Source organism: Musca autumnalis, unplaced genomic scaffold (assembly GCF_047663935.1).
Source record: "Musca autumnalis isolate F117 unplaced genomic scaffold, ASM4766393v1 scaffold_1, whole genome shotgun sequence".
In the NCBI taxonomy this organism is placed as follows: domain Eukaryota; kingdom Metazoa; phylum Arthropoda; class Insecta; order Diptera; family Muscidae; genus Musca; species Musca autumnalis.
In genome coordinates, this window is record NW_027411644.1 from 100,138,916 (window position 1) to 100,165,962 (window position 27,047).

The following is a 27,047-nucleotide window of genomic DNA, read 5'->3' on the forward strand; positions in this document are numbered from 1 at the left end:
AAGGCGTGTCTTTCGGTCGATACGAATATTTATGCCCTCCTCTTTAAAATATATTAAAACCAGATTTCAGCCATTTCGGTGTGATAATGATGTTAAATCCTCAAAAATAGCGAAAATCAGCCGGTACCGTTCTATGGGAGCTATATCAAAACGTGGACCTATACCAACAATTCTTTGCAGTAATAATTACGACCCCAACCGAGACCAACAATCCAATATATAGCAATGTCAATTGACGTGCACCGACCATTATATGTGGGTCACAAAGTGCTTTAAACTGTCAATTTATGGTGAAGGGTATAATAAAAGAGATTTAATATCTTAAATTTGGGGGATACCATTATATGGAATTTATGTCAAAACATTGATTTATATTATGAAGTTTCTAGAGGGATGCCTAATTATGGGTGTATCAATACTGGATAGATAACTAAAGTTTACACGGAGAACCCAAACAACGGGCCAGCAACGCGGACCGGGTCAGCTAGTCTTTAATATATAAGAAGATATGAAAACACAAAAACACTGATAGTTCGATGAAAAATAGTAAAAAACTCAAAAGTTTAACTTTGACCTTGAGTTTCTCTGCAAATACCAGACCGAATTTGACCGCTTATAATTTATCTCAAAGCTGATTGTGTTATCTGTTTAACAAAACAGAATTATGAAAATATCGCTATCCGTGCAAAAGTTACAGAATTTTGACCAGGAAAAACGATTCTGAACGACTGTGCGTCGGTGCACATGTAAAGTGGAGCTTTTATTTATTTTCTTATCATTTAATTGGAGAAGCCGAACATATCGTAAAACGCCGCAATTAATTTATAATCAGCTTAAGGCAAACTCTTGGTTATTTCAAAATTTCAGTAAAAAACCATCAACGTTTGAAATACGGGCTTGCGAGCCAAATATGTGTGTGAGTTTTTTTCTAACTTTTTACTTTTTCATTCATTAAGTTCATTCAAGCTTTTTTTAGCATAGTGGATCATCATCGTAATCTACAGCTGTTAGTTTCATCTTCTATGTCCAACAACAAAACGTGTTGATCATGATGGTGGTGATGCGGAGTGTTGCAAATTGTCATTAATCAAATGGAATTGGCTAAAACAAAACAAAAAACAACTTAAATACAGAGACACAACAAATAATAAAACTATTATGTCTTTCCTATACATAGTTTGTTGTTGTTGTTGCTAATGTTTCATGATTTTCCAAAAGAAAGATGCTGCTAACCACGAATGCCACAACATCACAACAAAAGAAAACAACAACATAATTGTATAGTTTTTCTACAATTTCATTCATTGCTTGATTTCTGTTTGGTCTTTCTTCCTACCAGCTCACTTCGTCTTGGCCTCATCTTCGTCAAGATATTGCAACCAATACCAACAACAATGTAATAATTTTGTCCACCTGTTGTGTTGGACATCATCAAGACACTTGGACAAGTGATAGCATCAAATCAGAGACAGAGAGAAAATCATTAAATGCTATTGCCCAGGTGATAGTTAGTTTGCCTTGTTTCTATTTCCAATCATTTATAATTAAGGGGGAGGAGACATTGCCTCAATTGTATATCACAAATGACTGATGGTTAAAGAAATTCATCTGAGCGGCTTTGTTTTTTTAATCATCTTTGATGAATGTCAGAATGATGGAATTTGATACAAAGTATGATCTTTCTTAAGCTATGATAATTTTATAATTTTGCAAAAAATGGGGGTATTAAGCATATCTGAATGTCGCCCAGAGTTCACTTTGGAGTTTTAGCCGTTTCTGCAACGGGGCCGGTATTCACAGTAAACTCATATTTGTTCATTAATCCTTGGAAGAAAAAACATTCATTTCAGCGTCCACATCAAAAATGTGTTTTCAACGTCCACATTTGGTTCGAGTCTAGTAACGTTTCATGTTATATCAGGAAAGTGAATTTTAATTGATGTGTATTTTTCCGTTGACTACATGTAAGGGGCATAAGTCTACTCCCTATTGTCTACAAGATCGTGTCAGGGATATTGTGCGAACGACTAAAGCCTATGGTCAACGAGATAATTGGACCAATGCCAATACCAATGCTGCTTTAGACCTGGCAAGTCTACCATTGACCAGATATTTACCCTGCCGCAAATCCTGGAGAAGACTCAAAAGATGCAGATCGACGCCTACCACCTTTTTGTCGAATATAAAGCAGCCTTCGACATGCCGCTGCGTTCAAAGGTATTCCAAGTCATGTCTGAATTTGGTATCCCCGCAAAGCTCATCCGGCTTTGTAAAATGACTTTAACTGACACGAGGTCCTCAGTTAAAATAGGAACGAACCTCTCCGAAGAGTTTTGTACCAAAAGAGGTTTCAGACAAGGAGACAGCCTTTCGTGTGATCTCTTCATAATCCTGCTGGAAAAGGTTATACGAGAGGCAAACGTCAAAAGAAGTGGCACAATCTACACCAATAGTCACATGTTACTTGCTTATGCTGATGATATAGACATCATAGGCCGATCAGTAAAAGAAGTAACTGATACCTTTATGAAGGTCGAAGGAGAATCTGCTAAAGTGGGTCTGGCGGTAAACGGTGAGAAGACCAAGTTGATGGTGTCGACGCGCAATGCGTCCATTGAGCTCGGACCGACTGTGGAAGTTGGTTCCTATAATATTGAGGTAGTAAAAGACTTCGTCTACCTCGGCACCTCCGTAAACACAACAAACGACATCAGTTGTGAAATAAAAAGAAGAATTGTATTGGCCAACAGATGCTACTTTGGTTTAAGTAAGCAGTTTAAAAACAAAGCCACATCTCGTCAAACAAAAATAACGCTCTACAAAACACTGATACTACCCGTGCTGATGTATGGCTCCGAAGCCTGGCAGTGCTTGGTGTGTTTGAGAGAAAAATTCTTCGAAAGATCTACGGACCAATTTGCGTTGACGGTGAATATCGACGTCGCATGAACCACGAGCAGTATCTGCTGTACAACGACATCAATATTGTTTAACGTATCGAGATGCAGCGATTGCGTTGGCTAGGCCATATCATAAGAATGAGCGATGATGACCCCGCTAAAAAGGTGTATAAACACGGACCGCTTGGCGGTGCATGCAGAATTGGCAGGCCAAGGAATAGATGGCGAAAACAAGTGGATGATGAGATGAAAAGGCGCGGTATTCCAGAAAGCGAAGCAACAAATAGAGAGAATTGGAGATCTTTTCTTAGTTCGGCCTATAGAACAAATGTTCTGTAATGGGTCAGCTAAGTAAGTAAGTAAGTACATGTAAGGGACGATTTTTACGGAAACCATATTTATGAGCGGTCATTATTTACAGTCCTATTTATAGCTTCAAGCCGTATGGAGAAAAACATTGAACTTCCCGCATATATCTGATCAACCAATTTGTCTAAAACTAACAACATTTCTAGAAAAGTACGGGCGGGGTAGCAGAAGTCAAAAAGTTCCTTCATTGAAGGAACCATTTGACATCACCAAGGTAAAGGAAGGGATGTTGAAAGAGGACAAAACCCTCTAAAAACTGGTGCACATACCATTCAGACTTACAGACACCATTGTCATCCTTCCAAGGACTCCTGCTCCTCCTCCACTGTACTCCCTGAGAGGATGACAATGCAGCATCAACAAGCAATAGGAAGCATAACCCAACAGGCATTGCAAGGCGCTTTCTTATAAACAAAAACCAACAACACGGTGTACCACCAGGTCCTCAAGTCAGGAATCCTCAAGTTTTACTACAATGAATCTGATCGGTTGAAGTAGAGAATGCATTTTAATGGAAAACACTTTGATGTCTTTGAATATGAATATTTAGTCCCTAAGAATTAATCTAAATAAATTAAGTTGTCTGCGCTCAAATTGAAAGGTGAGAAAGCTCAAGAAATCGTAAAAGGGTCAAACAACACATTGTAAATACCATTCCATTCTAGCCCAAAAGTTTTCAAATACTCGATGACACGCTGGAAAAAAGATGATTTTCCAATCAGCATTTTCCGAAGCAGCCAGTATTGTGAGGATGCGATTAAAGTTATGCAAGCCGCAAAAGGGACAATATCTCATTGAAATTAATTCTCTTCAATGACAACGTCACTCAAACTCATAAAAATATGTATGATACAGGGAAATGAGGTGAAGAAAAATCATCACCCTACTTTTCATACATGAAAGTTGCTATATACACACAGGCCAGGTTTGGTGATGGTTTAATTCCTCAGACTAATATTGGTTAAACTTTCCAGTACATTAGCCGCTTAAGGTTTCTCAACAAGTGGTATATCACGAATCGGAAAGTTTTATCCCCTTGACCTTTTCTGAATCTTCTTTGTGGATTTTGTAGCAGCTACTACATGTGTACACGTTATAAGTTTATTAATCTGGTTCTGCTTCTAATTCCAAGTTCTAAAATTTACCAAAGTGGGGTTTAGGTGATTTAGTTTGGCCGGGCAGTTCAACAGTTGCAGAGTATCATTCTGTCCGTTTTTGCAGATGTGCTGCGTTGATCTAGGGCCAATAGGAATTGAGTCGGCTGTAACATGCGGATAATAATCGTTTGTCAAGGCATACTACCTAATATGCCTGTTGGTTTAAACGTTATATTTTATAACTTTTGTCCTATATTTTCTAGATCATAAAAATCTCTCCTGACATGCCAAAACACTATGTGGGAGCTTCACATCCGTAGTCCATGTGTTATATACAATGTAGCTGTTAATTTTGTGGCGGATATTTCGATATTCCTAGTGGAAGAACTCAAAAAGATTAATGAGATAGACATTTAGCGTGACACAGATGTTATTAGTGGTGGAATCTGAGACCATGATAGTAGAATAGTAAAAGTTAAACAGTTTCGGAGATATCATTCCTCATTGGGGAACTCCCTGCTTCACTGTACAGGTCGTGGACCTCTGAATTCCACGTATACGAGGTCTGAAAATCGTTATTTTCAAATTTCATGAGTTACGTATGTTCGATTTTCGCATTTTTATACCATCGATCTACGCACGTCCGTCCGTCCGTTCGTCTGTGGTAATCACTCTAGCATCCACAAAAATGGATATAGGACGCTGAAATTTTGGAAAGATGGGTTTTTTGTCAAGTCTTGGTATAGCCGATTTCAGGTATTTTGACGTTTTTAGTCACATTTTCAAACCGAATTAGCTATAATTTGACGTTTGGAGTTCCTCGTGATCAACAAACTTAAATTCCAAAAATTATGGGCATAGGTCCATATTTTTGTATAGCTCCCATTTAACGGCACCTCTCGATTTTCGGTATTTTGAGGATTCTAGCTATAATTTTTAACCGAAATAGCTGTAATTTCACATTTAAGGTTCTAAGCGGTCACAAAACATCTTCACTGAAAATAGTCAGCATAGGTTCTTGTTTTAGTATAGTCCCCATATAACGGTACCTCCCGATTTTTGGTACATTTCTTTACAAGCTGTAGTTTGCAATTTGGGGTTCTCAGTGGTCACGAAACAACTTCACAAAAAATCGTCAACATTGGTCCATGTTTTGGTATAGACCCATATAACGGTACCTCCTGATTTTCGGTACATTGAGGGATTTAGCTGTAATTTTAAATTTGAGGTTCTCAGTGGTCACGAAACTTCTTCACAAAAAATCGTCAACATTGGTCCATGTTTTGGTATAGCCCCATATAACGGTACCTCCTGATTTTCGGTATTTTAATAATTTGACTTTTGAGGTCCCCTGCGGTTATAAAACTTTTCCACAAAAAATGTGACGATAGGTCAACACTTTGATATAGCCCCGTAGGTCGTACCTTTCACCTGGATGAACAAATTTTTTAGATTAGATTATAGAATTTAGGCATTTAGAGTATCCGTGATCGAACAATTTTTCCACCTAAAATTGCGAAAGGAAGCTAATTATTCCATTTTATCCAATCCCCTGTTTTTCTAACTTATTTTTGTTCGTTCGTCTACATTCGTAATAATTTAGAATAATGTAATCCACAGCTCAGCCCCCAGACGACATACAGACCTAATTGTTAGTCGATGCGTTTCATAGATACTTAAGAATTCCTCATTTAAAAGTCAGCGCTCTACATTAGCGTGAAGGCGAGTAAATCGATATACAAAATTTGACAATTCGTGTGAATCTAATAAACATTTTAACAAAAACAGGGTGTAAGACTATTTTTTGGTGGATGGTATAAAAAGTTCGGCTCGGCCGAACTTAACGACTTTTTACTTATTTCTGTTATATTGGTACACGTGTCTGTTATATACAGTGGATCCAAGAGAAAGTCGTACAGCTAATGATATGTATTTATTTAATTGACTTATATCTCCTTACACACATAAGGTCGTGGGTTCGATACCCCGGCCAGGCAACATCAAAACACTTTTCAACGGTGGCAAAATACCCCTCAGTAATGTTGGCGACATTTGAATAATATGAATCGGGGTGCACTCATTGATATGGGAGAAGTCTCCCTTGTCCCTTATGGGATGTTTGTGGAACGATTATAATCCTTCAGCACATTCCTTTTTTACTTGAATTCTGCAATCGATATAGAAAATTTTTCACAAGTTTTATACAACTGTAGTATAAAATATGTCGCCGCTTGTTTTGAAAATCTCTCCTATAAGGATGTTTGGAAGTATAAGTCGTCGGGAGATATTTTCTAGCTATACAACTACTATAGACGATTTATTGTTCCACTTGGACTACAGTCTAGCGAGCCCATGTTATTAAAATAATTATTTAATACCAGTGACCGCAAATATTAATCTTTTATGGTTGAAGTAAGAGTTTTGCCTGGACCAATACATCTTTTGCCAGGTAGTAAGAACTCCTTTAAGCTGTAAAATCAAATAGTTGGATTAGAATTATTAAACTATTCACAAGGAAATATTGTTCATTAAATTTTTGAATTATTATAAATTTTACTAGTAGACATCAAATACTGTCAGTTGGGAATACACATCCCGATTCATATTAGCTCAATGATATGGGGACTACTGTTTATCGCCGAGTCCGAACGGCGTGTCTTAAGACACCAGTTGTAGAGAAGTTTTACATGGCTGAAATACTTAGGACCTTCTCCGTGCAAGACAGTTGTGCATACCCACTTTGAGACCCAGATAAGTTTTACATAACTGAAATACACAGGAAAAGTCGCCTACATTACGGTAAGAGGGAACTCAATATTCACTGGGATTCCCATCTTATTACAGAATATGTACTATTTGAGATTTATTTTGCACTCTTGAGATTGTGAATTTAGTTCAATATGAAATCAGAACCTGACATAGCTAAGGTTATAATTATTACAATATTAACGACGAGGCACATAAGCAGCATGGCATTCTCAATTCACTTCTGGTAAATGAGCAAAAGAATGCCAGATCCACATTTGAATTATGTCGAACTTTTTTTGTGCTTATAGTCGATAACTTCAGCGAGAATGCCATGCTGTTTATGTATGTAACTTGGCATTTTTTGATGAACTTTTGACCACATCTTTTAGTCAGTTGCAATCTAGCATCTGGGGCTTACACACGAGTATCTGATTGCTCTATACATAAAAATGCCCCGGGAAGGTCTGAGATGTCAAAAGTTCATCAAAAAATGCAAAGTTGTGTGGTGTTTGAACTTTAATATTTTCCAGCAGGAAACTTGTAAGAGGCGAAAGTACAAGAAATACTGTTTATGTATCTTCACCCGCACTTAGTCAGCCTCCATGATACGAATATCTATAAGAACTCCAAACTAAAGCCTATGTTATGACATAAGTGTACCACCATGTGTTTTTTTAATTTTTTATTTATTAAGACATTTTTTGTTATAGTCACAATTAATGTATCCCTCTGGATTAGTAACTGACATAAATCAAAATTCCGCATTGTCTAAAGAAAATAAAACGCTGAATATATATTCCAATCATCATTGCATTGAATTGAACAGAAATCTTTGTTTGTTGCCGCATAACAATTCCTGGCTATGTAACGAATATTTCTTGATTGTTTCGTTTTTTTAGTTACATATTTTTCTCTCTCTCATTTCATCGACATTTATTTGGTTTAACTCCCTTGTTCGGCATTGTAGTGTATTAAAGTAGCGAGAGGGGAAAAACTTATAACCGACACATTTTAACAACAAATCCAATTACAATTGAATTGAAAATGAAAATCGCCAAATAATTGAAATGACTTACAGACATAGCCCGAGTTACAAACATAACTTGCAGGCAGGCAGTAAAGACAGACAGACAGATAGCCCAGCACGCAGACTAGAAAACCAAACAAAAATTGCCGACAACAAGACCTGTTGGAATCATTGATGAGTAGCAGTACTCCTCTGGTGGGGGATAACTACTTAACTACGCTGTTTGCTGTGATGAGGAAAAAATTGACGTTGTTGTTGATACTACTATGCTGCAACCTACAAGACAATGTTTGTTGGTAACTAGTATTTTGTCATTGGTGTTGCCATCGAGGACGATGATGATGGTGGTGGTGGCGGTGTTGGTGTTGGTGGCATGCCACCACATTGCCCCATAACCATAAAAAGTGTGAGCACTTTTTTCCTTTAGCTTTAGTTTTATGTTTTTTTTCGAATGAGTTTCTGTATCATTTAGTTTAACTTGTCGCACCGTTGCTTTGCGGTTTTGAGGTTTGAATATGACCAAACAACAAAACCATGAAACTGTAACAAAATTGGCATGTGTCTCAATGGATGTCGATCGATGTGTTGCGTATCAATTCTTGAAAATGTAGTAGCCATGTTATGAGGATTTAAAATACCGTATAATGATTTTTAAATTCAAATACAAAAATTATTAAGTTAATTAAAGAAATGTAAAAGAACTGAATTTCTTTCATAAGTCAAAAAATGCAAAATTCCACAATAAATTTTTTCGTTTAGAACAATAATTCTTTTACCACCACAAAGAACTCGCATTTTTACTCTATCTATCCAACTGTCATTTGATCAATCCGTCTCTCATTCATCTCTAGATTAAACTTTTTAGTTTACATTGGCTTTTTGCAGCATTTTTTTTTGTTTTTGTTTTTTTTTTTTTCTTTTTTCTCACTCTGTCTTTGGACATGTCTTGTGGCACTCCATTCATCCATCCAAAATAAAAACTATAAATCTTATTGACAGAAAAAGGGTGACAAAGTGTTAACACAATTTTGTAATACTAACAGCAACAAAGCCATAAAATATTGCACAGAAAGAAGTAAAAAAACGGTCGCAAGAGACATGACTCCAAGTGTCACCGTGTGCCGGCAACACAACAACAAAAAAGGAAAGAGCAGCAAAAAATCACTACCAAACATTTGCATAGAATGCAAAACATTTAGTTAAACTGTGCCACCAGTCAGACAATTTTGAAACTCTGGCCTCAATATTTTGTTGTTTTTTTATTTCTTCATTCATTCATTCTGCAGTTACTTTACTTACACACATTGCACATTGTGAGACATTACCAAATCTTTTGATGTTTGACTGACACTTTGGTGGTTTGTTGGTAGTGACCAATCGTCCAAGTCCAGTTTGTCACCGTTGAGCACCGTGGCCAAAGAGTTAAAAAATAGCATTAATCAAAATAAAAAATAAACTATTTGTGAAGATTTTGCAATCATTTTACAAGAAGAAAGCAACAAGATATTCCAATAACCTTATTAGACCCATTCGCTGTGGACGAATTATTCAATACTCCCACATGCTAAATACAATATTTTCGGAGGTGATACAATTCAAGCCACATTTTCTGAGTATCTCGGTTATGATTAAAATCTCCTCTTGGTGCTTAAATTATGATTATCATGTGTATATTATAGCGATATGGTGTTTTTTATTCTTATATTTGTTGTTTATTCGTCTCAGCAGAGTGGATTCTTACTGTGGGCTCGCATGCAATCGTCTTCGGGTGGAGGTGTTTGCTTGGCAAGGACACTAGAACGTGTCATGCTGGTAAAGTTGTAGCAGACGTCTCGTAGGGCAGGAGTAGGCTCGATATGCAGTAGTAGTAGTAATTGGGTTGGTGATACGCGGCTTGTAGTAGTCGGTTTGAAGCGAGCTGACGATACACAGAAAAAAATTACTGTATTTTAGGAATAGTGTTCATAAAGTCTTACCAATGTTCAAATTTCTGTATTTCAAGAATACCTTTTATAAAGAAAAAAATACTGGTTTCTTCTGAGAGATTGAAAAACTAACAAAAACTACCACACACCACCAACCAAACCAGAGACAAATTTTGCTGATTTTTATTAATTATTATTATTTATTTTGTATTGTTGTAATTTTCCGTTTCTTCTAATGATTTTCACTGTGGTTGTTATCGTCTTGTGAGCATAGCAGAACAATGCGAACCATATGTACATACATGTTGAGTCTATCGGCACTAGGTCGAGATATTAGATGTTGCCTTTATATTAAAGAAATTAAAAAATTGTAGATGCGAACTATATCGTACAGCCAATCACTTTTTTTTCGACACCAAACGCACTCTCGTTTTTCATAAAATACTTCTTGCGGCTCTGGTGTTGCAACAGTATTTCCTCTTATGCTCCCCGACTAACCGATTGACTTCTATCATTATTTTCCTGACCCTGCCTTATTAGTTTTGCTTCGATGAATATCGTAACACTTACTTACGTCATGCTCTTAAATATGTTCTTACTTCAAGTATTGGATCAGCAGGCTGTAGTTGAGATGATGTCCCCTTAAGTCCGTTTTGCTACCCGAATATCAGGACGCTGGACAAATCAATCCTATGAGTTTTTACCAATTAGCATCCTTGTGGTTGGTGAAAGTGCGGCGTTCAGAGGTGGTGAAGTCGGGTGTTGCCAGATGCTGTAATTTGTGAGGCCAGGTGACGCAATGTTTATATTTGGCGAACTGTGGCGATCTTCGCTAATTCTGATGGGGCGACTTCATTCACCATACAAAAAGTAGAGCCATCTCAGCCTCTGGTATGGGTTAGGGTAGAAAATCGACAGGTATCGGCAGTATGACTGGAATGGCTTATCATGAAGTTCATGCCTGAGTATATTGAGGCCGTTTTTAGCGGTTGCATTCGTCAGGGTTACTTCCTGTGTGCTTGGTAACGCACTCCAATTGAAGGATAAAACTTCTGCCGGTGCCGGTGCCATAGAAAAGTGCTGGAGGTGATGAAGTCGGCTGTATGCTGCTAGTGATGATCTAACAAAAGTAAAGTGACGTGTTGCCAGGTGATAATATTTGTCAGAACAGATGACACGAAAATTATATCTGGCTCACTGTGCACTTCTCGCTTATTCTGGTAGGGTTAGGAGTAGAAATTTGCCAGGTATCCACGGTATAGATGGAATGATGTATAAAGCCATCTGGATAGTTATGCCTGAATATATTAATGTTGCTTAAGTTCCCTGACCCGTGAGGAGTGATATTTGTTTGTATCAGGGCATACGCATTGTGCCAGTGCTTGCAAAAGTGCTGGAGAGGATACTGACGTGCTACAGCGAGAGTTTGTCTCAGCATCACGCGTATGTGCAGGATGGTATGAGACACACTTGAACTTGCAAATATGTCCTTGGCATATTTGTTGGTGATTATGGTGACGAGTTGTAAGACGTTCGTATGAGTTCGGTTTTACCGAGAGTAACACTCATACCTCTTTATACGGCCCCTCTTTTTACGGCATTTCTCTATAACGGCCTGTTTAAATTATGGAACACCTTCGCTTTACGGCGCGTTGTGCCTCGTTATACGGCCAGAAGAAATCGTTAATTTAAGAAAAACATCAGAGAAATGTTAAACAACAGACACTGGACAATTTTTTTAAAGCTGTTCCATGAAAAACTTGATTTAAATTAAACTTATTACATATTTAAGATATTTTTATATACACTATATGAATTGTTTTGGTTTTTGTTATTACATACATACCTACTTAATGTTCATGCTTTACTTGTTTTTATTGCTTTACATATATATTTATTTTTATTAAAACCACGATGTAAAAGGCATATTTTTACTTCCACTGTAAATTCATACCTTATCTTTAAAATAAATCGGAACCGATCTCTTACTGTTAATATGAATTTGTATGAAATGTATTGCCTCGCTTTACGGCCGACATTTTGGGAACGTATCTATGCCGTATAAAGAGGTATGAGGTAAAAGTACTGTAGATATGCAAAGGATGGACTGGTCTATGCCATTGGCGTATTTGTTGACTTTTAGGGCGTATTTGACTTCGTGCTCTCGTAGTTGCCAGAGATCAGGTGTCTGAAATTTGCTCTCTGCTCTAGTTATTTTAGTCCAACAAGGGCTTGCGTCTTAAAAGCCAGTGAGATGGTCTGGACAGATGTAAAGCGAGGATGCCCGCAGTGATTTATCAGTCGTCTATTCTCGGGAGCTGCCACTTCCACGATTTGTACGTATGCGAATGACCTGCTTGTCATGGTTGGTGATCTCGCAGGGGTCTGGAATGACCGGGTGGGTGCTGAGGAGGCGGTTGATACAACGGTGCTGAATTTACTGAAAGGCAGGTGGGTTAATAGCCGTCCACATTCGAGCTGGTGTACATGACATAGGGTAAGTTAGTCAAGTCATGCACCTCAGAGGATGAACCTCCGGAAACAATTTAATCGCCTAAAGGATAAGTTGACAACGGTTGCCGGTACGGTCAGAAGGGTTACGCGGACAGATTGGGGCTTTAACAGTCGCTCTGTGAATACCATACATGGTGCCTGCATGATATTCCACAGCTGAGTCTTTTCTGGGTCGCAGCGTGTAATTTTGTTAAAATGTTTGGTGGGGTGTTAACTGTGTCCAAAAACATTTTGCAGGTGTAACTTGACGCCCTTTGATCTGGAAGCGAGGTGTATAAGTTAGAGCGTGGTTTACAGTTTGCTGAGCATGATCGGCTCGGGCTTTCGATATGGTGGATGGAGATGGTAGGCGGTGCAGGGCTATTCTTTGGGGCGTACAAATTCATGTGTGAGGCTACGATCGTCACTGCACCTGCTTTAGCATGAGTTTTGGACTCTTACTGACTGGGCATGGCTTTCTGAATGTATTTGTGTCTGTCCGAGACAGATGTATTTGACTGGAGAAATGTATTGACGGAATGTCACTGCTATGATAATATTACACATACTTGCATATATTCCCACAAACAACCCAGACCCATTAGGACGATTTGGGATTTCTGCAGTACTTTAACAGGACCGCGGGAGAAGCAAATATTGCCTACATTACGCTGAAGGGTATTTTTGGCACCACCTAAAATATGATGTTGTGTGGCCTGGGAACAGAACCAGGGCATCATGTATGCAGTTGTGTGAAGGGGAGTTGGTGTGACATGGTCTACTAAAAGCCTTACAGCTTTCAAATAATACTTGACCTGATAGTTATTTAAATTTCTATTCAATATTGTGGAGTTTATGACTACTTTCTTATCTCTTTTTTGTCCCAATTTTAGTTAAATTTTTCCTAAAATATATTAATAACAACTTTTATATCTCTTCCATTTCAGCTTTCTGCTAAAATCCTCAAATTTCACGAAATTTCCCCCGACACACTGAAACAACCCACAAATATAATCTAACCCGGTGCCAAACGTGTTGAAATTGTGGCTGAAATTACATATTTCGAATAAAGCTTGCCTAAATGATTGGCACCGATGAAATGTCATCCACTGGCATGGATATCAGTGAATCCTTTCGTCCGGAGGATATATCGAAAACAGATTTTTTCGATTTTGTTACTGCACCCGATATGGGTTTAGGTTTGGGTGTTAATGTTAATCTACATCACAGTAGTCATCATCATCATCAGCAGCAGCAGCATACAATAACATCACCGCAGCAACAACATCATCCGCAGCATCATTCTCATCATACACATCATCATCAGTCACATCATCACCATCAACACCACCATCATCACACAACAACCCATCACAGTGCCACGGCGACAGATAGCAGTAGTCCAATGACACATGATGGGGGTGGAGGCGGCGGTGGTGGTGTTAATGCCAGTAGCGGGAACCTTACAGTTGCTGGAGGCGGCGGTAGTAATAGTACGGCCAGTATTAGTGCCAATGGAGGCGATAGCCATGGTGATACAAGCGGTTTAAGTGATGGCAGTTCGACAAGTACAACAGATCCAGCGCTGCATGGTTATGAGGTGAGTTTTATTTCAAATTTTTAAATTATTATATACTAGTGGACCCGGCGAACTTTGTCTCGCAGCCTGTTAGGCACTGAAATTGGTGGCTTTGGTTCAAACCTATAATACGATTATTGCTATCACCTTGTAGAGTTCAATTGCAAATAGGTCTTTGTTTTGAACTGTGTAGGACGATCTTTGAAGCAGATGCACATTATATAATTGTATTTTCGGCAAATGTCAGTTTGTAGAAGAGAGAGGATGCTGAGAGGTAAAGTGTTTTTATTTTTCTAGACTCTCTCTCTCTCCTATAAACTGGCTATTGCCGCGAGAAAATCATGCAACTCTAAATCGGGACCAAGATATGTAATTTTTTTTTACGCAAATAACACATTTTGCGATGAACATAAACATATTCGGTAACACAGTCAAAGCAATGTAATATCATAACGCCCCTATTGGTTCATATTCAATCGATGGTTTTCTGAAGTCCTTGTTTTCACCACTGAACGTGATAGGGATTTTAATGGTAGGGATTTTAATTTAATGCCGAATATTTGATTTCCAATGGCGCATAAGCGAATTAGATAAATTCAAAAAGCATGGTCTTATATTGTGCTATTTAAAATTTATTATTCAAAGATTTTCTATAATCGGAAGAAGACGAAAAACTGAATTGATGTTGTTTAACTTAAATTTCGGATTGAGTCAATGATAATTTCTAATACTTTCTTAAATTTAAGTCATTTGATGACTTCTTACCATTTAATAATTTATTATTGTGATAGAAAATTTTAGTGCTTCTTTACTAATGGCTACTTTACACGATCTGCTTTTTACATATGTGTTGTCACTTTGTGTATATGTGTAACAGTGACGTAAAAAACATATCATGTAAGAAGCAACGTGTTATGTTTTTTTTTTGCTGGGGGGAGTTGTTAATAGTGCCCATAACCTATTTTGAGCAGAGGGATCGGATCGTTATCAAGTAACCACCTTCGTTTGCTTTTCTTTTTGAAATCTCGGTTTTAAGCGATCTCCCGAATTTTACTTGCATTGCAAGTTCGGAATTAGATGCTATGGCTCTGGTAACACGGTAATTGTTTATTCACTTAGACTGCACAATCCAGCTGAGCTATTTTATCAGTTATTGTTCTATGTGTGTTTCGGAAGCTTGAAGTCTTGTCAAACTAACACGTGACTATTCTCATGCGATTACGTGGTCAGCCTGTACTTAATTTCGAGGTCATGTTTAATTACGGATTTGTTGCCAAAGATAAAAACTTTTGACTCGCAGCATTGCCACATAATTCGAGCAAAAAATCTCCAGTACCTCTTTTCTGTTTTCTTTTCAATTTTGAATATCATAATTTTTCGATATACATACATATGTAGCCATTTAAAATTGCCTTCAAGTTCTATGGAAACTAATCTGATTGAACTCATATTCCTTTTCAGTGGGGACATAATTTTTTGGTATCATAACAGGACCTAGACAGTATCAATATATATCTGGTACTGCTCATCTGAAATCCAACAGATTTTCTTAATATTTATTAGGATTACTTGTTCAGCCACAGAAATGAATTGGTAAAATTTTCTTTTCGATTGGACATTTTTTGGCGCCATACAAATTATTATCGAAACCTTGAGGCCCCAGTAGCACGTGTTAACATATCCCAATTGTCCTAAAACTTTGGCGATCTTAAAATCTAACAAAACTAAACACTTTAGGGGGGTTGTAGCATAGATTTTTCACTTTGAGTTAAAACCACTCTAGTATACATATCCACCTCACTTCCAATGAAATTACCTTCGAGTCTCTGAGAAATAATACGATGCACAAAACAAGTAATAAAGTATCAGTCGGCTTTGCCGACAGAGATATACCCTCATCCTGTGTGAATTAAAATACTTTTTTCTCATAAAAACGTATGTATTTACGGGGGTTTCAAAATTTTGGGCGTATGAACTTCCCAAAAAATATGGACTAGGATAAAAGCTCAAAGCTTCGAGAGTTGCCATGCGCTCCAGCCACTACACAGGTGCCATACGGATTTTTTACACTTTTCGGGCTGTTTTCTCAAGAAGTATGGACTTGCCCCTGATAAAGATTTTACCGTCGTAATGGAGACAGCGAATGCAAGTGGCTTCAACAAAAATCAAAGTGATTCGAGAGCAGGTATTAAAGTGAATTTATCCGAACTTTTGTGGGGAAGGTACCCGAATGAGTGGGTTAATACAGTCCATATTCGGACATGATTTATATCTGGTAGATATATTACGATGTGTAAAGTATGGACCAAATCGGTCACTCCCTTCAAGATTTATAGTGCGCACAATTTTTCCGAACATTTTTGAACTTTTGTGGGGGAGGTACCTAAAGGAGTGGACCGGTATGTCTTATCTTTGAACTTAAATTATATTTTCACAAAATATTACGAAGTCCAAATTATGGACCGATTCGGCAGATCCTTTCGAGAGTTATCTTTTAGCTTCAATAACTACACACGGTGTCACAGGGGTTTTTTGTATCTTTCAGGCTATTTTCTCAGGAAGAATGGACCTGCCCCTGATGAAATTTGTACCGTGGTATGCGGGGAAGTGAATACAAGTTGCTACAACAAAAAACGAAGCGATTCAAGAACAGGTCCTAAACTGAACTTCTCCGAAATTTTGTGTGGGAGGTACCCGAAGGAGTGAACCGATTGAGTCCATATTGGAACCTCATCTAAGTCTAGAATAAATATCACGATGTGCAAAGTATGTACTAAGTCGGATATTCCCTTCAAGAGTAATCGGGCGCACAAATTTTCCGAACATTTTCAAACGTTTGTGGGGGAGGTACCGGAAGGAGTGGACCGATATAACCCATCTTCGAAGTTAAACTAAGTTTGGACGAAATATTGCGAAAGCCAAATTTTGGACCGAGAGTTATCGTGCGCTCCAGCCAGACAGACGGACGGACATTGCTCAATCGACTCCAAATTGTCTAAAACACATTTCGTCCAAACATACTTGGGGTCTAAAGCCATTATTTCGATGAGGCACATTTTGCCCGTATACAAGTGTATATACCCTCGTTAGCATAAATGCTGAGGGTATCATTAAGACCAACCCGGTTTCTCTCTTCGAGGGTTATCTTAGGCACTAGTCAGTTTAGTTGGCGTCGTATAAGGCAGAATGAACTTCTTTCAAACAAATTTAAAACGGTTTGAGAAGAGCTGTTAAACTATACGTTTCCTAAAGGAGTGGGCCGATGTAGTGCATATTTGAACCTGATATATGCATGGAATTAATTTCTCCACATCCGTAGTTTGGAGCAATTCGGTTAGTCCCTTCGTAATCCCATAAAATGGTCCTTTATCGATATAAAAATATTTAATTTGAAAGTTGTAAAATATGATCGGATGAAAATGTTCCATTTTTTTTGAAAGTGATTTTTTCAAGTCACTAAAAACAACACATAAAATGTTCATACGACAAACTGTCCTGAGTAAGTCTAGGCTAAAAACTGTCAACAAAAAAATCAAATGGCGCCTGGCAATACGCGGTTATGCCAAGGCCAGGTAGTTTTCATGCAGTCCTCGTAATAGGCTGTAACTCTGTTATCTGAGCACGTACACCAACATAATTGGCTTCTAAATATAACTTACGTGGGTAAAATGTGTATTTCAGGAATAAACAATTTTACCAAATTTCACACAAAAGTGTTGGTCCATTTAACCCGCTAAAAACTATCTGATCATCATTTAAAATTGCAAGCTTCTTTTCTGTCATAAGCTCACACCTGATTTAAAATTTCCCGCTGATCCGACTATGATTGCGACCTACAGATCAGATACAAATTCGGATAAAAATTCTGTTTTTGATCGATTTCACATCCTAAATATTTCATGATCACTAATAAAAATAGCGATATATTCTGATGTGAAACCGACTTCCGTACCAAATTTCGTGACGATTGGTCCATAATTGCGGCCTGGAGTTTGATTACAATGGACAGACGGACATTTAAATACTAAATACCAAATTTGAGTTATTTCGGTGAGATAATGAGGCTTAAACGTTAATACTGAAATCGGGAGATACCGTTCCATGGTGGCTATATCAACGTGGACAGATATAGTCCATTTTCGATACCAAACATCCTATGGTAATAAAAATTTCTACACCAAATTTCAACATACAGACATACGGAGAGACTTACGGCTATTTCGACTTAAAATTTTATGCTGATCAAGAATATATGGGGATTTCTAAGTGAAATCGGACACTTTTTCAAGATGAGGTTTTTGATTTCCTTTATTTTTTGCTGCGGTGATGCTGCTCATTAGCAAAACATTTTAGTATATTTTCAGATTTTTTTGGGCTAACGGTTCCAGAGATATCGCGCCTTGAAAAAGTCAAATTCTGTAAAAACTACATGCAAAGAAATACTCATAACTTCTTTAATATTGGTCCAGTTTGAAAAAATCTTGTTTTGTATCTTTTGTTGTTCTATCAGCTGTTAAATAAAAAATAGCAAAAAAATGTGCACAGTGGGCTTGGATGCTATTTTCGCGATTTAATATTTAAAATCAATTTTAAAAAATGTTCGACCCCTTCGATTTTCTTTAAATTTTTTTGTATTAAACTACGTTCAAATACAAAAATTTTAAGTCCTATGTGGTAATGGGATTCGGACGATTACTATTTTTTCTGAATTTTTTAAAATAGGGTAACCAACGAATATTTTGATGTGTTACAAACGGAATGACAAATTTAATTATAGCTTCCATATTATGGTGCAGGGTATAACAAAATCAACATAGATCCAATTTTAGGTATATTTATTTTAATGTAAATGGCTATTAAATGTAGATGGCTGAAAAATTTGGCAGTCGGTCTTCTCTAGAGTTTGAAAACCGAGATGGGTTCACATTTTGATAGGGTCCCCATGAAACATTACCTCCCGATATTCGGTATTTTGAAGGTTTAATACACATTGCCCCTTCCAAATGGTCAAATTGGGTATTTGCTTTTATTTGTGAGTATACAAATTTGTGACATTATTCTACGTTGGATATTATCACAATAGAATGGTACCGGCCGAACTTAACTATTTCGTACTTGTCGTTTTTTTTTTTTTTTTGAAGATCGTTTCTAATGATTTTCACTGTTGTTATTATTTTGTAGTTATAGTAGAACAATGTAAACTTTTTGTACGAATATGTTGAGTCTATCAGCACTAGCTTGGATTATTATATGTTGCATATATATTTAAAATATTTAAAAATTGTATATGCGAATTTTTTTAAACAACCACTTTCTTTTTTGACAACAAACTAAAATGAAACCAACCCCATGCTGTTAGATACATACAAAAGGTGATTGTTGTGAGAAATTTGTTTCCAACATTTCGCTCCGAATTCGTACCGAAATGGGAAGAAAAAACATTGGTATACTCGGAGGGAAATTTACTTCGGACATTCTCTTCGAAATCGAAACGAAATCTGAACGAATTGCCCTACGAAAAATCATATACAAATCGGAACGAAATCTGAACGATTTTGCTTCCGAAATTATTCAGAAGTAACGGCCATCCGACATTTGTATTGCTGGGATGTTGCCCATGGAATATTCTTTAATTCTCTTTTTGGACATAGGTCTTTAAAATGCAACGTTAAGCCAGAAATCGGTATGGAATATAAAAAACTTATTGGATTCAGCCCATTTTTCCACATTGATGTCAACACAGCTTCCACGTAAATTATTGTTGTCTCATAATACCCCTCATAAAACACTTCATTTTAAAGAAATTCCGTCATATTAATATAGAATACTAAATTCTGAAAGGGTGAAACTCGGATTCATCGATTGTAAAAGTATTTTGAATGTTACCACATATATTTTTTTCAAGGAATCCGTACAAAATCACAAGCTTTGAATTTGTTAAATTATTATGAAATCATGTTTATATGGTGAGGTGTTCATGGGAAATAGTTTCTGCTATATGTTGTGGGAATACAATACAAAATTTATTTTTATTTCCCCATGAAAACGCTGGATATAAAATTTCATTACAATTTAAAAATATATTTCTTTTATTGTGAAACAATTTTATGTTTTATAACATCATGAGCTGGAATTATTTTCCTCTTTTCAAATAAATGAATACAATCAAAAGACTTAAGTTACAAACTTTATTATTGTTTAATGAAATGAATTACAAACGCATTTCCATTGATTGCAATCAATAGTTTTTATGACTATCATAAATGTTTAAATTGTTTATAGAATAAACATTTGCCATAAAAATTATAATTGTTATTCTTATTATTACTACATAGATTTGTTTAAAAATTTCATAGGAAATGTAATTTTTTTGTTGTTATTATTGTTGTTGCAGATTTGCTGTTTATTATAAACTTTATGGCGATAATATATCATGTGGTTTGTTTTTGGGCGTAGAGTTTATGTTTGATTTATGTTGTGGTCTTGCAATTGTTTGGGGATTTTGTTTCGGTATGTTTAGCAAATGCTTATTATTACTTTTGTTGTTGTTGATGCTATTATGGTGATGCGATAGCATTTGTGGTATTAAGAAACCCGTAAGACACTTGACAGTAAAAGCGTGTAATTTTGTATTATTTACACATTTGATGCTATTAAAAAACCCATGTTTCCATATACAACGTGACACATACATGAGATTTGTGGTTTGTCGGATTTTCATCAAAGGGGCAAACAAATAAAAAAATAAAATAAAATATTTTTGTTTTGATTGCATTTCATCAATGCATAAAATATTTCTGGTTTCTCTGTTCCATCGGCAGGAAACTCATGTGCTATTTACATTTATAATTATTTGTTAGCGTTACGTGCCTAGATAATATTTTTATGATTTTAATATATGAAAAAAAAAAACCATAAAACTAGAATAATTTTTATTTTATTAATTTTTTTTGAAAATATAACAAAAACAGATAATTTCATATTTAAATGTCGTTCACATTTGTTTTATGGTCACATTAAAATAAAATAGTAACACAGTAGCTACATATTTCAACAAATTATTAATTATTTTCAAAATGCATTTTGTCACACTTTCCATGAATTTTAAAATATGTTGAAGAAATGTGCAACAACGTCCTCATTAAAAATGTTGGTCGGACACAAAGTTTTATTGGTTTATGAGGGTATAAAACTGAAATTTGTCGGTATTGGTTAACTTCTTCATATAGCCCCTATAGAATGGTACCTCCCAATTTTCGGTATTTTGCAGGTTGTGGCCTCAATATTCCACTGAAATGCCTGAACTTTGATATTTAGTCTTCCTTGGGGGTATAAAACTTTCCACCTGAAACTTGTCGATAAAGGTCTTCATATAGCCCCTATATAACAGAAGCTCTGGTTTTCGGTATTCTGAAAGTTTTAGCCACACTGTTCAAACGGAATAACTGAAATTTGGAATTTAGTCTACGCTAAAGGTACAAGACATTTGTACAGGTATAAAACAACCCTTGCAAAAATCAGACAGTATAGGTTCAGGTTTTGGTATAGCTCCCATTTAAGCATAGCCATCATTTATTTAATCAGATTTTTATACCCTCAGCCTTAAGGCTAAAGAGTGTATTTACACTTTGATACGACCAAAAATGTGCCTCATCGAAATAATGATTTTAGACCCAAGTATGTTTGTTCGATATCCGTTTCAGACAATTTTGAGTAGATCTAGCAATGTCCGTCCGTCTGTCTGTCTGTCGGTCTGTCTGGCTGGTGAGCACGATAACTCTCGAACGGATCAATCGATTCGGTTCAAATGTTGGGTATCGAAATATTTTGTCCATATTCGATTTAAGTTCGAAGATGGGCCATATAGGTCCACTCCTTCAGGTATCTCCCCCGCAAATGTTCGAAAATTGTCGCAAAACTTGTGCGCACGATAACTTTTGCAGGGAATAACCGATTTGGTCCATACTTTGCACATCGTGTAATTTCTACCGAACTTAGATGAGGTTCCAATATGGACTCAATCGGTCAACTCCTTCGGGTACCTCCCACACAAAATTTCGGAAAAGTTCAGTTTAGGACATGGTCTCGAATCGCTTTGATTTTTGTTTACGCAAGTTGTATTCGCTGTCCTCTATACGACGCTATAAGTTTCATTAGGGGCAAGTCCATACTTCCTGAGAAAATAGTCTGAAAGTTACAAAAAACCCTATGACACCGTGTGTAGTGGTTGGAGCGCACGATAACTCTCGAACGGATCAATCGATTCGATCCAAAATTTGGCTTTCGTAATATTTAGTCCAAACTTAGTTCAAGTTCGAAGATGGTTATATCGGTCCACTCCTTCAGGTACCTCCCCCACAAAAGTTCGAAAATGTTCGGAAAATTTGTACGTACGATAATTCCTGAAGGAAGCAACCGATTTGGTCCATAATTTGCAACTCCTGAAATGTCTACCAGACTTAGATGAGGTTCCAATATGGACTCAATCAGTAAACTCCTTCGAGTACCACCCACACAAAATGTCGGAAAAGTTCAGTTTAGGATCTGCTCTCGAATCGTTCAAAAATATTCGGAAAAATTGTGCCACGATAACACTTGATGGGAGTGACCGATTTGGTCCATACTTTACACATTCTCATAATGTCTACCAGATATAGATCAGGTTCGAATATGGACTATATTTGTCCACTCCATCCCGTACCTCCCACACAAGATTTTTGATAAGTTCACTTTAAGCCCTGCTATTGAATCACTTTGATTTTTGTTGAAGCAACTTACATTCGCTGCCTCAATCACGGTGGTAAAAGTTGTTTCAGGGGCAAGTCCATACTTCTTGAGAAAACAGCCCGTAGGGTGTAAAAACTCCCTATGGCACCCCCATGGTCTATGTCGGTCCATTCCTTTAAGTACCTTTTCCTCAAAATTTTTGATCTTTAATCCTAATCAACATTTTTGTCATTTGGACGAATGAAGCACGTCCAAACTCTTGTGTGTTTTTCAATTTTTTTGTTTTGAAGCAAAAGCAAAGTTAAAATTATTTCGAAAACTAAATTTTGGGCGTGTTTCATTCGCACACATTCTTCTTTCGACATACAGAAACAGACTGTTATTCTGAGTCTGGACTTAGTATATGCTCTTAAGTATATATGTTGAATTCCAACGTGTTCTTATATCTTGTTTTAACATTTTCGACAATTTGTTGTTTAGATCGGAGTGTTTAAATTGTTTCACAACGTTAGAGGATGTTTTTCAACAACATCATCCATAACAAATAATACAGTCGGATAAACATCTGATTTGCAAAGAGAGTATATTGCGTTAACCCTCATAGTAGTTTTTGTATTTGCTTCTCTCATGAACAAAACAAATGGCAAACAAACATCATCTTTTTTCACTCATACTTTGGCCTCTCCATAACAAAACGGCAATAAGTACCACACTGCAGAAACGAAGCAAATAATTTTAGGAATATTTTGGTCGGTTTCTTGTTCGATGTTCGTGTTTAGTAAGGTATCTTGCACGACTTCTAAAGGGAGACCAAAAATAAGGCACGATCGTGTCACATAGTGCAGATCGTGTTTAGTCGTGTCGTGCAAAACCGTGCCGAACAAAAAAACACGATCACGCACGGCCAAAAATTCATTCCGGCACGACACGCACAAACACGGCGTTTTTCGAGAAGGCACGAACACGCACTACTCACGGCACGACACGCGCCCACCTCTAGTTGGGATATACTACTCCTGCAATAAGAGGAAGAGCTTAGTACTTTCATAAACAAAAGGAAACTAATTATTATTATTCATTTCAATACAGTTCGTGGTGGAGGGTATTCTTACTTGTATACTATTTTTTTTTTTAATTTACCAATAATATTTATTGGATGATCTGCAGAACACGAGCCTCCCACAGCAATTTTTGGGATATAAATTTTATGTTTTATAAAAACCCTAAATTAGAAATAATATTCAAAATACCTGAATGTTGTATAAGTTGCACTGTTCCAAAACTTACTAGTTTTGATTAGCTGACAGAAATAAAAAGAAAATAAAATTTTTCAATATGGACCAATATTAAAGATGTTATGAGCATTTCCTAGATAATTCGACAATTTCAACGTGCGATATATCTGCAACCGTTAGCTACGAAAATCTGGAAATGTACTGAATTATTTTGCTGAGGAGCAGCATCAACACAGCAAAAAATAAGGAAATCAACAACTACTTTTCTCCACAGTGTCCGATTTCACTCAGAATTCCTCGTATGTATTTTTTTTCTATGGAAGACATTAAATTCCTGATATTACCACATTTCCACATGTGACACCTTTAGCTTAACAACACAAAATAACTTCATTCATTACAAACTATTTTGCTTGAAATTCCTTAATAAAATTCTCAGCTGTTTAAAACTAGCACCTAAAAACGAAACAACAACAACAAGACATTTTATAGTTTTTAAATTGAAACTTTTTCCCTCACAAATTGGAGCAAAATATAAAATTGTTCATAAAATGCGGCAATTGATAGCAACAAAATTATACAAAAATGATTCGTTATAAATCCCCAGCACGTTTAATGTATAACACCTTGTTAATAAAACGTACAGTAGAAACAACAACAAAAAATTAATAAAAATCCAAACATACGAAAAAATAGTTCCTAGTCTTTGGTCTTTTTGGCTGGCCCATAGTTTGTATTTGTATTGTTGTCAAATAAAATGTGATTTTAGTATTTATGTCACATGATCGAAATAGTAAAACAAGTGTTAAGACCACAAACAGAAATTAAATAAAATATCTAAATGCACAATAAACTCAGATTGTAAACGAACCGAGGCTAGTAGACACATTTTTATTTCGAATAGAAGCTACAAGAGTCGATATACCTAATACCTCTTCCACTGACGTTTTTTTTTTAGTTTTAATGATTGGATATTGCAAATACAATTGACAAGGGGACTGGAATGCCAGAAATTTTTGTCATTTTTTTGTTATTTTGTCTTTGGGCTTTATGCGGAAATGTGTATTGTTAAAATTTTTCGTTGAATTGTATGTAAGCGTTTTAACTACATTTGAAAACAATGTTATAAGCTTCGATAAAAGGGAGAATCGATACTAAGTTCCATAGAATATATAAGTGTTAAATTCCTGCAAGAGATTTGTCGGCATCTCCTTTATTAAATCCCTTCAGGTTTTGCGTCCAATACATTCGACATTCTCCAATTGTTTGTATATGGACCAGAATAATTTTTGGCACCGAATGTGTTAATAAAATATGTTTTATTTCCAAACATATCTTATCTCGAAACCAAAAACACCTGTACCCTTTTATAGTGGACAACTTTGTTGCTTTGCTTGGTTTTAGTGTGCATTCAATAATGTTGAAAATATTTAAATTATTTCTTTAAAGTTTTAATGGTGTGACTAAACCAAACAAACATTCCTCATTGTCTATTTTGCGAAATACAAGGTTCACTTAAAATAACTCTTGAAAAAAATTCCATTAAATGTTTTAATTAAAAAATCATTAAAATGAATATTTGTTAATAAAACGGAATAGTTCATAAACGCGTTCACAATTAAACATAGCAAGATTTTTTGTTGTTGTTTGTGTTTCAAGTTTCCTGTTAGATTAAGATTTAGCTTTGACGATATGATGATTAGTTGCTTGGCGTAGAGAAATCAATGCAAAGTGTGTGTGTGTGTTTTTTTCTGAATGAATTGTGAAAAACAAGTTTGTATGTTAAGTCTTTTGTTTGATCTTGGTAAACTTATCAATACAAAAAAGACATTAAACATTGTTAGAATAATTCAACTCATCTATAATGTGGCTAATTTTTTCAAAAAGTTTCATATATATATTTAAATGTTAAGCAATTTTCTATTTTTATAGTTCCATGAATGAACATAGATGCCACCCTGACGCATTGGATTACGCACACAAAACTATAAACTCGGCCAATTTATATATTTTTATTCAAATTGAACTAAATGGTGAAACCATCGTTATGTGTATAAAGCAAATCCATTGTGACAGTTATAGTCCAAGTTGTTGTATTTGTAGCATAATAAATAATAATAAATAAAAATTTCAATATTAAGAGGTTTTAATTATAACGGTAAAATTCTTGACCCTAATACCTCGGCAGACGGTATGAGCAAAAAATGAATGATGTTTTTTTTTATTTTTCAACAAATTGATAAAAAGTTCTGAAAATGTATCTCGCTACATAAAAATGTAGCTAGATGTTGGCAACAGCGGAAGCGGATTTCGTCAAAACATATGAGAAGTCTAAGACAATTTTTTCGATGAGGCACATTACTATCACCTAAAGACTGAGAGTACAACCAATACACAATACAAATTACAGCAGTTTTTAATACCATTTAACGCTGTTTGAGCATTAATTTCGTTTACGGTTGTTTTCAGCTACAACTTTGTTAATGGTAGAAAAACATTCAATTTTCTCAGACAGTTTAGCAATAAATTTGCCTAAAACAAGATTAAAAATTTTTGACTAAGGCAGTGAAACAATTTTCTAATTAGTTTTTGATGTATGTATGTCGTAAATTTTGCCCAACAGACATGTATTTTAATGCACTTCCAATTCGCACAATACAGAGCACGTATTTTTTTAATACAAAATGAGTGTTAAACGCCCCACTAAATATTGTACAGTAATCTCCAAAAATTGATCGTATATATTCTGATCGAGTATTTCGTGACGATTGGTCCTGATATTTGATTACAATTTCTAATGGACGAACGAACACACATTTCAAAATCGCTTTATCTCGTCAAGATATGAATTTTGGTATACCACAAGGGGGTCTAAGACGAATATTTCGCGGTGTTACATGAATTTTCGAAAAAAAACAAACCCATAATACCCTTTCCGCATTGTGGT

General features: G+C 36.1%; 1 protein-coding gene across 2 annotated transcripts in view; it reads left to right on the top strand.

Moving 5' to 3' along the window:
• The window catches only part of LOC141403595 (uncharacterized), a 177,531-nt gene that overhangs the window by 137,246 nt on the left and 13,238 nt on the right, over positions 1–27,047 (top strand). For both annotated transcript variants that reach the window (XM_073986262.1, XM_073986271.1), the window contains one exon: positions 13,507–14,159. In XM_073986262.1, the coding sequence (XP_073842363.1) occupies positions 13,641–14,159 (519 nt within the window). In that variant the 5' untranslated portion in view covers positions 13,507–13,640. The remainder of the gene's footprint in view (positions 1–13,506; positions 14,160–27,047) is intronic.